General features: G+C 39.6%; 1 protein-coding gene across 2 annotated transcripts in view; it reads right to left on the bottom strand.

Moving 5' to 3' along the window:
• The window catches only part of PIGN (phosphatidylinositol glycan anchor biosynthesis class N), a 107,993-nt gene that overhangs the window by 83,294 nt on the left and 9,442 nt on the right, over positions 1 to 15,257 (bottom strand). Inside the window, exons 2-5 of one of the 2 annotated variants that reach the window (XM_064443450.1) lie at positions 11,136 to 11,395; positions 6,497 to 6,618; positions 5,293 to 5,391; positions 524 to 630 (exon numbers count right to left, since the gene is read on the bottom strand). In XM_064443450.1, coding sequence (XP_064299520.1) covers positions 524 to 630; positions 5,293 to 5,391; positions 6,497 to 6,618; positions 11,136 to 11,362 — 555 coding nt within the window. In that variant the 5' untranslated portion in view covers positions 11,363 to 11,395. Of the gene's footprint in view, positions 1 to 523; positions 631 to 5,292; positions 5,392 to 6,496; positions 6,619 to 11,135; positions 11,396 to 15,257 lie in introns of those variants that run through there. The other variant, XM_064443451.1, reaches the window with a different exon arrangement.

The following is a 15,257-nucleotide window of genomic DNA, read 5'->3' on the forward strand; positions in this document are numbered from 1 at the left end:
CAATCTCACCGTGAGCCACAGCAGATAATCAGGAGCCAGCTATGTGCATTAGAACAAGCCACGCTGTATAATTACAGTAGGTACAAGCCTGACAAAACTCAGTCAATAATATTGTCCATTTCTTTCTCATAATGAAGACTTACTGTTTCTGCCATGCCATAATACTTGTTATAAAATCCTTAACTAATCACATTCAAGATTTTAAAGAGTCTGTAGTACTCTAAAATGGGTTTCAGAGGATATGCAAATTTAAGACAAAAAAGCAAAGAATTTTTTAAAGGGTACTTTTATTAGTGTTAGGGTTTTTTATTAGCACTGAACGACAAACTTCCTCTATTCTCCACTGCACTATTACACTAGTCAGGATAATTGATTCAAGCAATTCTTACTCATGACTTGGAGTGACAGGTCTTTCAAAGGTCTTACTTTTTAGTTCTATGATGAAGTTAACATGTTCTATGATAAAGTCAACATCCAGCTGTGCTTTTTATACACAGGTAGCATAAAAAGATTCTCTGCTCACCTTAACATGATCAAAAACCCACGTGTCAAGCTCAGCTGCATCTTGTGCTCCAAAGTCTTCACTTTCTGCCGTGTAACAAAACGTGTAAACATGATCTCCAGTAGCACCTGCAAAAGATAATATAGATGTAATAGGAGACCGAGAAAAGTTTTCTTCCTTTTCTCATGGTCAAAAATACATGAATATTAATGCACATGAGTAGAAACCTATCAAGAATGACAATCCTGAGAGTACTCAAAGAAATTTTCTCCTTATTTTAAACTTTCCCATCATTTATGTTTTTTTGAAGCCTGAATACCATTTTAACTCATTAGCTTATCGACACCTCAGAGGAATGAGAAGCAACATTATCCAGTATGCTCAGGTGCGGAAATAAAGTATAGAAAAGCAGATAGGAGTAGAACAAATCCCATTTAAAGCAAATTAAACAGAATTTAGTTTTGAAACAAGGCTTTTCACTGTGAAACTTCTAACAGAGGAAGCTACACATTAAGAACCTTGTTTGAACACATGTGTTTTGGGTTGGTTTTTTTTTTGTTAGCTTTTGGTTGTTAAACTGAATCATACAAGACAATGCCCTATCAAAGAGGCCTTTTATACAGGAAAACATCATACGTCATGTGTAAGGAAGGCAACAGGAGGGATGTCAGTTACCCTACACCAGTTCTAGGAGGCAACACAGTATTGATAGACAACAGGACAACTTCAGAAAGACAATATTCAAAGTCTGCATCTTTAAAACATGGATTTAAAATATAAAAGGGACAACTACAGGACTATATTCAGGCATAAAGTACAACATAAGGGCCACTGATGTGAAAACACAGTATCTGGACAAGCCAATTTTATTCTGTACTCACTGTCAAAAGAGCAAAGCAGTGAAAGGGGAAAAAAAAAAAAGCTGAAGACCTAGAAGAAAGTAAACTTCTGAAGTCCTGGAAAGAATTAAAGTTAGGTGGGGTTTAATGAAATAATTCAGCCAATGGCTGAGCTGTTACAGCTTGGGGGATGCTATTCCTACCATGACTACGTAAACTCCCAGAGGGAAAATGTTCTTCCATCAGTTGATGGCCAGAGAGAATATAATCGATTTGCTGGATGTCACAATCATATAATGTAGTTTTGTAAGCTTCCAGGCTTGTGAATTAACTAACATCCCAGCAGAAGGGAGGTGTTTAACCAAGATTGTGTCCAAACCCACACAAGGGATGCAGGTATTTCAGGCCAGGAAGATGAAAGCCGGCACAGATTTTCTGGCGCAGCTCCCCCCTGCCCCCCAGGAGACATTACTACTACTTATAACCCAGAACACTCACTGCAGTTTTCACAGTCTGAAAGAAAAGGAAGAAAATACTCCCAGGCATTAAAAAGTGATTTAAGGAGTTCCAATTGGTGGATAAAGGAGTTCAAAAGAAGAAATAAGCCCTGGCCATCACTGTCAGGATGACTGATGGTCTAAGAGGGTAGAGTGCTGTACTGTTTTTCTGCAGTGCCACAGCAAACCTGAGAAGATCTGTCTTTGAGAGGTGCCACGCCAAAGAAGCCAAACAAAAGCATGCAGTTTTCAAAGGAACACAGCTACTATTTACCCATTTCTAATTTCTACCAGAGCAAAAGGGAGACATCCCACCCAACCCTGCATTGCTATAAAGAGAGTGGCAAAATATAGCCATACTAGAAAAGGTTTGGAGTACCTGCATAGCTTATAAAATTATTGGTGGGTTTTTTTTTTTAAATAAGAAAACCTACTATGCAAAATGTTACAAAATATTTTACTTCTGTCACTTGAGAGGTGGCAGACAACAGTATGCCCAATACTTTAAGTCTGGGGATGAGGAAGCAAAGATGGAATAGAGAAGTAGAAGGAAGCCAGGGATGAAAATGTCCTTTAGAAGCAAACACAGAGCTCTACTGGGTTTGGTGCCGCCGTTACACTAATGGAAATAACTGGAGGTGGCAGAAGCTCCCACACTAGGTACCACCTATTGCTATTGCAGACTTGTCTGGGACATCATCTCACCCTCAGCATCAATATTCAAATATTAGGATCAGGTATCAAGTTATCACCCTCTTACAGTAAGATTTACATCCTGCAGAAGCAAAGCTCTCGCTCTACTAGCAGGGCAGGTCCCGTGTCTGACAAGTCTTTCATGGGTCAGAGCCCAGACTAGCAGGAGACTCTTGCCTGCAAATTTTGCAGGCACAAAAGAGGGGGGGAAAAACAATGAAGGCACAAGGACAGTCAGACACTGAGCTGACAGAGCATGGGCATGACAGCTGCCATCAAACACAGCCAGGTGAGGAATGTGAGAAATTCTGTGTTTTTCTTTATGTGCTGTAGGAACGAGAAACTAGAAGAGGAGACAGAGACGTCTGTCTGGCCAGAATAACCCTGACAAAGGTTTGTCCCCATTGTCCCCATGCTCTTGATACCCTTCTTCATACTCAAGCTAAACAATGACCCTATCATTGCTGCTAGATTCCAAGAGAAAGGTAACCTGAGGAGCAAATGGCAATCTGGGTGCAAAACTAGTATCTACTTCCTGTAACAGAAGCAACAGCCTCAGCTCCTTTTTCAGCATGGCTTTTAATACTCTGGATTATACTCCAACCTAGACCTATGACAATAACGGCACAGGACTGGACTGTTCAAGTCAAACCTCAAATTCTGGCAAGTGTAGAAGAAAGTAAAAACTTCAAAGAGCATTCTGGAAATAAAACAGGTATTTTCAAAGGACATTACTTTCAGATAATTTCAAGGTCATAATCTAAAAATGTAATAGAAAAATAAGGTTAAAATTATGACAATGAATTTGTGTAGCCTAAGTAAGTTTAACTAATAGAAACTAACACCTCTTAATCCGGCTTAAGATGTAAATAAATTGTACGCCAGTTTCAAAGGTACTTCGGACATTTTCTTGGACTAAAACACTAATCACAGAGTCATTGAAACTTTGACAAATTTAGACTTCATGCATATCTATTTTGATATTAAGAGAGACCTGTAAGCATTTTGTTTACATTCTCTATAGAATCCTCAACTATTTCATTGAAATACATATTTTATGACAGGAAAAGGACCTCAAGAAGACAGACAATGACAGGAAACAAAGGATTTTTCTTTCCTTCCCAAAAACCAGCAGGTGTTGTATACACTTTATGCATCATCCAATGACAGCAGTCAAACAGTTAATAAAATTCTGAACATTTTGGCATGATAAAACACACACAAGAGGAGTCCTGTGACCTCACTAATTTGCAACATGGAAAGAGGGAGGCAAATTAAGCTATGCTCCCCTATCTCCTTCTGGGCTCTTTTGTAAACATAAAGTTAAAGAACAAACACTTTATTCCATTCCCTTCTGTATTATAAAACTTGTCCTCTTTGGAAGAAGGGGAAATACCTTTTTCTACCAAAAGAAGTTAATGTACCTTTCTGTTATGAGAAACTACAATTCACTTTCCTAGATACAGTGCTACACTAAACCTTCCTCCATTTGGGGGGACTTCCCTCCCCCTGCAAAAGAAATCTCCATTGTTGATGCCACTCAGAACGAGCCATACTGAGAGGCATAGTGACAATATGGTACTACCCTTGCACATCCCTCCAGATAACACCAAAGTTGCTTCCAAGTCCTCTGCTTATCTTCTTACTTAAACAAAACTAGTAGGAGGACAGGGCTCGGGGAAGTACTTGAATTCCCAAAATATTTTCCCAGGAACATATCTCCAAAAATGTAAATAATCTGTGAAAGGGCAGTGTACTACCTTTCCCCTCTCCCCAACCACCATTACAGTATTCCCAAATACAAGCTGTAATATGAGGTCATGGGAAATTATCAGGAGATATTTTTACAGCTTAACATAAACTTATGAGGATCAAGCAAAGAACAGAGAAGAGGTGTGTGGGAGTGGGCGGAATACCGGGAGGAGAGGGTGAAGAGATTAGAGTTCAGAAAAAGTTCTAGAATCATCACGAAAAATAAGATGTATGCTTTTTCTAAACCAATATTGGATTCCAATCCTATCCTGCCTATCACATTTTTCTGATTTGTCAATGCCAACACTTAGAACAGAACACCCGCCTATGCCCCTAGCTTGTCCCATTTTCACTTCAGTCTGTTTTACTCTGAGATTATGGGAAAGGGTTTATATGCCCTGTTTCTTCCAAGAACAAAACAAAATTACATTTGAAGGGTTGCTCAGCAATCTCTGCATGCTCAAAGACCAATTGCACTGGGCTGACAAGACTGACCATGGGGAAACGACCTCAGCTTCAGGAATAGTACCAGGCAGTTCCTACCTGCATATAGTTCTTCCCTTTACACATTATTGTTCTGAAGTAGAAGCAGGATAATCCACAATAAGCTCCTGCTCAGGCTCCCAGAAAGCATGGCTTCAGTTCTGTCAGCCAACTCACTGGGAGCTGCATACAGAGGAAGAAAAACCCCAGCTGCAGGCTTGCAAACAAGAGCTTTAAACATCAAAGCAAAAATATTAGGTCCTTTTAACTATGGGTGTGTTTCCTTTAGTATGCTGATAGAATTAGGAAGGCCTCTTTAAACGGATGAGTAATGAATAGGGATATCCTCTTTAAAAACTTGCTTCTTTTCCTCCAACCCAGTCTTGAATTCACAAACTAGAAATCAGATATACACAACTATACAAACTGGAAATACTTAATTCATCTTCTTCTCTAACTTAGAAATTGTGCCTCTGTTTTACTACCTGATGTTAAGTGTTAAAGATTCACAAAATTTAAACCTTACCTTTTGCAAACATTGGCAAAATATCTGGGCTTCCCCAGCTCCAAGTATATTTACTTTCATTGAAAACAGAGTCAAATTCCACTGGATTCTCCTTCCATCCTGTTAAATAAACATACCTGGATTTAAATCGGGTTGCCAGAAGATCTCATCGACTGCTGACTGACAGTCCATGCAAAAAAATTTTTTAAAATTTCCCTTATATTATTTCACAGCAAACTCCACTTTGCGAGTCTTGGTTTTACTTCCATGTCAACATCTATTTGCAATTAGTCCCCCATTCATTAAGAAATGAGCTGAAAACCTCAGCCAACCTCGTTATGCAGGGATTCAGACACACAAAACACACAGCTGGTTTACCTTCTAAACAGCTAAAATTCTCCTGAATTCTAAATCCTCTGTTGTCTGAACTCAACTTTTGGCATTTTAGGCAATAAATTACACACTCATATATCATATTTCCAGTCACATTCCACCTTATCATAATAAAACCTTCAAGATCTTCTGTTTCCGTGACAAGGCAGCTGACAGAAATATAAAGATGCTCCTAACGGCAATTCCTGCCAATCCTGTATTTGTAGCAGATCTCTAGAAGGAAGAGCCTTTTGATTAGGAACATGGACAAGAGCAAGTAATTCCTCTTAACTCCCTTGTCCAGAACCAACACGCAACATCACAGGTGTTCACGCCTGAGAACCCAGGGGAAGGCAGAGGACCACACAAAAGACCAAGTCAGTAATGCAAAGGCTTGTTGCTCATTATTAACCACCAAGCATGCAGTAACAGCCAGCTTTGGACAAAACACACAGTTGGGGTTTTTGTTTTATTTTGCTACTGATTCTCCAACTCAACCTGGCAGTGGTTCAGCTGAGACACTGCAGTTCACTTCTTGTTTGCGACATCTCCTTAGCCATCTCCCATTACATCCCAAATGATAATTAAAAACTGTTACATGAAGAGGTCATTCCATAACATACTTCAGCTTTTAGACTCAGAGTGCTAAATTTCACCATGTTACAAAGTATTAACTTATGTAAACTACTTTCATAGCTATCAATATTAAGGGTGGGAAATCCAATTCTTTTCCATATAATCTTGGTATACGAACCACTCTGCAGCTATTCATCAATAATCGTCTAGAAGCCCAGCACATCACTGAAACACCTTACTTTAGAGAACAGTGTTCAAAGCTTCACGACCAGCATACCTTTAGCAACTGCACTGACATCTTCATAAAATCCAGCTATAAGCGCAACATGCCCTGGCCTGGATTCTGTTGGGACCCGGGTGTGAGAGATTCCCCAGCTGCCGTTATTCTCTAGAATACCCCTGAAAACAGGATACAAGGCAGTTAATGCTTATGACTTCTTGAAACTACAATGAATTGTAGATAAAGAGAGTGACAGGTAGATGTGAGGCAGGAAATGTAAAAACAAAAAACAACCCAGACTAAAACAGATTTTCACTACCCCCTGCTGTGCAACAAAACAAGCAGAACATTAACCTGCAAGTAGCTCTATATTATAACACCCCACAGAGAACATTACTATTGTGGCCTATCAGCACTGCAAACAGATTAGTTTACCTGATGTTCTAATACACTTAGAATTAACATACTATTTTTTTCTGCTGCTTTCTGCTATAGCTTACTTCCCCCCCCCCGATTGTTCTGCCTGGTGTTACTTTTCTTTGTTCTTTCCATTTGGCTTGAAAGTGTCTAGTTCAATCTTCTCTTACTCATTAAATATGCTCAGTTGTAATTAGTTCTTGTGACCATGTCTGCCTTTATCTGTGCTGAATATTGGAAGCCAGCATCACAAGAATTTAAAAAACACATAAATCATTTCAGCAACGTGGAGAAAATTTAACTAAACCTTCTATCTTTTACAATTATACCAAAGTGAAAGAGAATACCTTCTCACCACATATACAGAAATATACAAATTGTCTAGGGATTATGCACATACACTAGTTACAACAGGTAAACAGCAAAGAAAAAAGGACAAAGCCCGAGTGTAAGCAACAGCCTCATAAACTACTCTTGTCTGCTGAAGACATGAATAGCTGGAGCTGTGGAGAGCAAGTGGTGAGCATTACCATATGCTGCTTTCTTGTCTCCATCTTCTGGAAGAAGAGAAAGATTCACTCCCCACTGTCAGAGCAAGGGGAGAGAGACAGAGAGAGAGACAGAGAGAGAGACAGAGAGAGAGAGAGAGACAGAGACAGAGAGAGAGAGAGAGACAGAGAGAGAGACAGAGAGAGAGACAGAGAGAGAGACAGAGAGAGAGACAGAGAGAGAGACAGAGAGAGAGACAGAGAGAGAGACAGAGAGAGAGACAGAGAGACAGAGACAGAGAGACAGAGACAGAGAGACAGAGACAGAGAGACAGAGACAGAGAGACAGAGACAGAGAGACAGAGACAGAGAGACAGAGACAGAGAGACAGAGACAGAGAGACAGAGAGAGAGACAGAGAGAGAGACAGAGAGAGAGACAGAGAGAGAGACAGAGAGAGAGACAGAGAGAGAGACAGAGAGAGAGACAGAGAGAGAGACAGAGAGAGAGACAGAGAGAGAGACAGAGAGAGAGACAGAGAGAGAGACAGAGAGAGAGACAGAGAGAGAGACAGAGAGAGAGACAGAGAGAGAGACAGAGAGAGAGACAGAGAGAGAGACAGAGAGAGAGACAGAGAGAGAGACAGAGAGAGAGACAGAGAGAAAGAAAACAAAGCACACCAGGACATACCTTATACTAATGTTTAGGAAAAAAGCAGCAGAATCTTCTGAACAAATTTAAAGCAGTTTAAGAGTCAAATCTACTGGGAAACTGTATTTTTTGTTGTTCGTGATATAAGCTACAAAATTCGCTATATTTTCATTGGATGTGTTTCAGCCCAAGTAGATTCTGAGTTCATGCTTCATAACTTTTTTTAACAGAGATGTTGTACAACTGTTAATTACAAGATCTGTACACTCAGCTCTAAATATATTTCTCACTAATGAAGTAAGAGTCAAACCACAAAATTTCAGGCTGCTTGCAGGATTCACAGTTTGCTTGTTGGGGTTTTGTTTGTGTGTGGGGGATTTGGGGGTTTTTTTGTTTTGATTTTTTTTGTTCAACACACCTTACACCTCACATTCTCAGGCCTACTTGAAAGCTTACAGAACTATTTGGAATCACCCAAATATTACAGTGAAAAACATAAAAGGTGATATAGCAGTACTCTGACATGTAATTCCTAGCTTTCAACTCAGCTAGGTTTTAAGACAAGTTGTACTAAAAAAAAGTACTAATTTGAAAAAAATGATATGAGTGGTTTCTAATTTATTCTTACTGGAGACTCTGCTCAAAATGTGTTGCCCTAGCATTAGCGGAAGATTTAAGACAAAAATAAAACACTTTTGGCCCTCCTCACACTTCATTGTAACAACAGGTAAGAAGTGATTTTAATTAGAATTTGATTTCTATTGAGTTGGAAAGTAATCCTTTACCTTTGCTTTTCTAGCGCTGTATCACAGGATCTGAAGTCAACAATAACACATATCAGGCAGAAAAAAAATAGCCAGATATTTTCATTTACCTGTTCAAAATTCATTTAGCTATTTTGAATTACTACAAAGCCTTTTACTCAGAAGAGCCGTTTAAAAAAATTAATTTCCTTGACAGGATAAACATTAGCTACCCATAATAACAATGATGAATATGAGATAGTAATATGGCTGAAACATGACAGGCAAGGAAGAAGACACCTTCCCTGAAATCACCACCACCACAACAATTCAGACCACCTACCATCCCTCACAGCTATCACAACACTGCTGAAAACCAGATTTTTCAGGAATATTTGTAAGAAAAAAGACTAGGTACTTGGCATATATCAGCCAGCTATCTGCTCCAAGCCTAATGGATATTTATTATTGATTTTATGTACCTACTAAAACTTTGCTTCTATTTATAGCACATTGCTACAAGAATGGTTCTTGCTCATTTAAACATAATCTTTCCTCATTAACAACAGAATAGTTCCCAAAGCTCTCCACCTGGATGAGGCAAATAATCTGGCTGTTATGTCCCTGCTACTATAAAGCATATAATGGACCAAACACTTGGCACTTAGGAATGAATGTGCAAAAAAGTGAACTTTACATTAAATTGCATATACTTTGGGTTAATATTATTGGAAAAGCACAGCTCAGACAGCAATAACTCAACAGAATAAAGAAGGAAACACTTCCAGCAACTAACATCTGATCTTGTCAACCCGTTTACAAGATTAACTTATGGAAGCTGCATAGCTCAAAGGTTTGGTGACAAAATGTTGAGCCTCTTGCTTCAAAATTGTAGCAATACACGTACTAGAGCTGCCCTGGACTGCCTGGCCCTCTACCTTTCAGAAGGTACAACATGCCACGCCACATGTTTTTTCTTTTCATCTTCTCTCACATACATGCTCACACACATGTATTTATATAGAGAATGAGAGAAGTACAGATGGCACTTCAAACCTCCACTGGCATTTTATTCTACTCAGTGACCCACCAGCATCTTTGCTTGTTACAAGACAGTTCTTTCCCTCCATTCACCCACATACTTTCAGTGCAGGTGGCAATGTTTTAACTCTACAGATTTTGAAATAGAAAGCCAGTAACTCCACAAACAAGGTAAAGCAGAGACAGCAAAAGCGCACACTTTGTAGCACTGGACAAGCTAATACACGGTTTAGCTTTTTACTTCTAGACAGGTGTAATAATGCTGAAGAGCTGAAACTGAAAAACCCAAACCACGTAATGGCAAAAGTATCCGTTGTAACTCTTTCCTACCCACTACCCACCGCTGCTCCTAGTGATTGGGCCATTATGGCATTCATACCTGTTGGTAGTGCAAAAAACCAACAGTTTTACTGCTAAGAGAAGAGACTGCTTTGGAGGAAGTGTGAAGTCCACTGCTAAAAGACAACATGGAAAACTCACACTGATGTGGTAGACAGCACCTTACAAAAACACTAACAGAAGCAGCAGGTACAAGTAATCCCATATAATCTGGCAACTGCTGTGGCAGACTGCAAATGCTCTAACACCTTTGGGTTTGCTCTGATATTCAAGCCAGACCAGTGCTATTACACAAGAGTAGCCTTATTTAATACTGTCTACTTCTTTTAGTCTACAAAATTATTTGTCTTATGATCAAATAATTATCTTGACATTAGGAAACAGGGAAGGTTGGTGAAAATTAGTTTTAAGCACTCAATGATATGTCTTTTAACACTCTTTTTTGGCAGGATTAGTTTTTCACAATCTTAAACCAAATCATCCCATTAAGCAATCAGACACACACCAGAAAGCACAAGGGAGGTGGTAGGGTCATGCATGCAGGAAGGGTGGAACAAATAGGAAGTGGCAGCCTGCTGTTAGATCCATTCAGGCCATCTTTTTTAATCACTCCTTAAAAAGCTTCATCAGTAGTTTAGAATTAGAAGACAAGCACGTTAATGAACTACTTCTCCTAAACTGAACATCCAGGAAGCAGTTTAAATTAACAACTCTGTTAGGCTTCAGAATTGATACTATGCTGATGTGAATGGAGAAAGTTCACACTCAGTTACTGGCTAGCTGTAGTTTTCAGAGACAACATTGACTCAATTTACTCTGTTCATGGTTTAGCAGCTTTACTGACAACAAGGGACACCAACTCAAATTCATGCATTTCTGCAGAGTGTAACTCCGCAAAATCTGTTATTTCAAAGGCAGAGAGATGGCAGTACCCAAGCCACCACAATTGCCAGCGTTCCTCTTGTTCTCTTTTCAACGTTACATACATTGAATCAGTAGCGTTTTCAGATGGACTTACCGCAGGTAAGGTGCTTGGGGCGTATTGTTACTGTCCAATTCGTACAGCGAATCTGCCCGCAGACCATCAGCAACAAAGAGTACGAGACGTTTTGCTGGAGGTGGCAGTGGAGTCTGCTGAGGACTCATACCATGAACCAGGGGAGAGCTGAAGTAGATGTCAAAAATGGAGACTAGGAACACACAATGCACAAGGAGGCCGGCAAGTACGAAGACCGGTATACCCATGGCAACAGTGGGCTGGCAAGGAAAAGTCCAATACTGAGAGAGAGTGAGAAAATAAAATTAGGCAGATGAGACTTATCAGAATCAGTATTTAATTTGTTACAGAACGGGAGTACCATAACCACAGTCATTACCCAGGATGCACAACCAATCTCTGCTTCCAACGAGCTTTTTCCCAGAAGTTTTGGTCAAAAGTCACTGCATGGCTAATTCTGACTTTCTGATAGTCACTATGTCTCAGCAACACATCTTTGGCGTTTAGTGAGGTATCAGACAGCTTCAGAAGACCATTGAATGAAGCCAGTTTGTCTGACATTCAGCAGTTTTTTGCTACCTACATCAGTGACTGAAGACTCGGACAATGCAATGTCTCCATGAACATACTACCCTCTACTGGCTGATTGCATGACAGCGTTGAGGTCTCTTCAGGCAAACACAAGGCAAAGACAGCTAGGGAGAGCCATCCTATAGCAAATATCCATCCAAAGTTGCTTTTGCTAAGCTTACTATCAATTCTGGGCTCATTATATTCTGCCTATAAACAGAAAACTTCTTTTAAATGAATAAAGATGCTTTGCTGAGTGCAGAACACTATTCCTCTTCTAAAACAGATGACAAAAGCACAACAGGTTACGATTATGTTTCACGGATAAAACATTCAAAAGGGGAATATCGGGGTTTTTTCAGGTTAGGAATACAAATATGCTTAATAACAGGTACAGTGGAAAGGTATACGTCTGCCCATGTGTACTGAGGGGTTCACATGATGCCTACTGAAGGCAACACAAATATGTATCTTGACTCAGGTAAGTGCGGGATCTGAGCCTGAATGAGGCTTAGTTTTGACAAAGTACTATTAGTGCTGTCCACGCTGCTAACTTAGTTATTTAAATATTAGCTAATTACCAACCTTAACAAAACAAGACCTCCACTCATCAATTTAGAAAGAGATGTTCCTAACAGCCTGGAAGGTTCAAATATTCAATTACCTACGTAAATACACACCTACCTCTAAAAGAAGTCTTTGTTTCAGAATTTACTTAGTGCTTCTAAATGAAAATACATAGGTTTATCTTGTTACTTACAGAATTCCAGTAACTGGACAGACACAGATATCCACCACCTGGTAAGACTACCAGTCTTATCAAAAGAAAAGGAGTTTCACTACCACATAGCCGTAACTCTGAAAGATTTTTTTTTAAATTAAAAATAAAGGGCCAGGAAAACCAGACCCACACACTAAGAAAAGATTTGGAAGTGAATATATATTATTACTATTTAACCCAAAGAAAATTCAGACCTTTATGCAACTTAAGCATAACTTCTAATTCCACCCGTTTTCCCTAATGAAACACAGATGCAACAACTCCAATCCTAATCAGAAACATCAATATCGTAGTTTCTCATTTTAGAGATTTGGAGAGAAACCAGGTAACAAGATCAAGGTAACGAAATACAACATTCAAAGAGACACGTAGTAGCCATGCTTAAGTGATCAAACAAAAACTTTTCTTTAATCAGGAACTTAAATGCTTTTATGTCTACAAGTGAAATTCCAAGAGAGACTTGGAATATTTATATATACCAGTTTGTTTATTTTTTAGTTACTCAGTGTTCCTGCATGAATACACATAAATACATGAAACCACCGTCACAGAAATACCTTTAAGTGGAACGCCAGACCTAATTTTATTCAATTTTATTTTCCATTGGGCTTTTTCTTTTGATGTAGTTGTATTTGATAAAAGAATCCAAACTATTAATGCCTTAAACTGATGAGATTAACACCCTACTAAACAAAGAGAAGATGAGTATCTCCTGCTTCAGTATTAAATTGGGTAGTTGTGGTCATCTCTCCTCTGTTGCACTCTGGCATGAGGGGCCATCAATATGGAGAGGGAAAGCTAAATATTTATCTTGAAAAATATCCTTTTCCTTACAAGATCTGGGGACCATCTTCATGAGTCAGAAAAAGGAGATTTAGGAAAAACGGTATTTGTGGAAAAACCTCAGTGTTGATCTCCTGGGTCATTTGGTTTTTATCTGCCTATGATATGCTGTGACATTACACCTTTTTTTCTCCACCCATTTCCAAGAGGAGTGGAATCATCAGTTGATCTGTGTTCTGAAAGATGCAATGCAAGGTCTTGGACTGCAAGTCCAAGGAGGGATGTCACTTAACAGTCAACACAGTCTCCAAACAACCAGTGCAGGAACAGCTAGAATTAGTTGAGAGCACCTCTAAATTTTAAAATGCACAGATCTTCACTCATTTGAGCCCTCTGCCATACAGAGATCTCTTCCACTCCTCTTTTCTTCCCTCTTTGTGCTTTTGCATCACCATTTGACAGGGTGATTCAAAAGCCAGTCTGAACCTGCAAGTCCGATGTGGGAACCAGGGGCTGAAGAGGATCTCACAGGTGTTCCGACAGCCCTGTCAGCATCAGGAGGAGCTGCAAATGGAAGTATCAGTATCAAACTCCTCAGTCCCCAGCAGTCTTCTGGCATGCTTTTCTGGCTGGGAAAAGGAGAAAGCAGCTGACCCGGTAAAATCTGGGTGCTCAGGCATCCCTCAAACCTATAGTGTCCACTCTCATGCCTTCTAGGCACAGAGAAAGCACAGCTAGCACTGTGCAATCTGCCTTAGCAGGAAACATGTTTATCTATATACTACTTCTCTGTATCTCAAATGAGATACAGAAATGAAATCCAACTTCTATGGCATACCACACAAAGGGGGAGGGGGAGAAGAGTCCTTTAGTTTTCTCCTCCCCTCTCCATTACAGAGGTCATTATGAGCAAAGTTCTCTGTAGAGCCTGGTGCTCAATGGTTCAAGGCAGAAACCTTGCAAGACAAGCTAAAAGGAAGAAATAACAAGGTTAAAAGGAAAAAAGTGGATTAAGCACTAGCTTATAAGAAAAAGCAAAAGCCACAGCCTGTCAAGAGAAGAAAAATACCCCTTTTCACTTTGGAGGACAATGACCCAGATCTAAGTATTTATTACTAGTGCAAAAATGTGTCTGACCTCAGGTGCCTGGCTGTCCGAAAAGTAGATAAACAAACTGTCACTTGAAAATACATCTTACATCTTTCTGTCAAGAAAACCTAAGCCAAGGATATTCTCAGCATTTTTGTGTCCTCTGATACTTCCCAGGCAATCCCTTAGCAAGTGACTTAGTGCGCTACCTCCCACAGTCTTTATTTTCACAAAGCCAAATGCAAGCTTTACCCAAATCCTGACTGCATTATCTTACTTAATTCTGTTAAGCCACTGCCTATCACACCAAGAGAAATAATCTTCTCATCTTGTAGATAATAGAGAAACGTGTTACAAACTATTTGCCACATACCATTTCTTAGTGTCCATCCAAACATATCACTTGTGATAATACAGTTTAGACAGCCAACTCACCTCCTCTACAGACTCAGCCCAACTAGTAAGCTATACATCACACTCCGATTTATTCTTTTCTATTTCTTCTTCTGTCACCACCCCCCAAACCAAACACAGAGCCAGTAATGATACTGTCCAACTTCGAGTATGTCAGAATTTAAACCATCCCATAAGGTATTTTTGTTTAAACAATTTGGAGCCAACACCATAAAGCTGGTGTGGATTCTTAATAAAGGCCCTTTTTGGATCCTGAACAGAAAAGAACTAAAGATTCACCAAGCTACTCACTGCCTGTTAAATATGAGTTGTCCACATGAACAGAGCAAGTGGAAAATTAGCACTGCCCTGGTGATGCCAAGGGCTTCAGCAGACTTCAGAGCTTCCTACTTTATTGGATGTTGTACATGAGCAGAGAAGAGAGTAAGCAGATGCAGGGGAGCAGTCATTCTGAGAGATAAGCCAGAACCAGCAGACACCCTTCTTAAAGTCTAGATTAAAGAAAG

The sequence above is a fragment of the Phalacrocorax carbo genome, chromosome 2, assembly GCF_963921805.1.
Source record: "Phalacrocorax carbo chromosome 2, bPhaCar2.1, whole genome shotgun sequence".
NCBI classification, from domain to species: domain Eukaryota; kingdom Metazoa; phylum Chordata; class Aves; order Suliformes; family Phalacrocoracidae; genus Phalacrocorax; species Phalacrocorax carbo.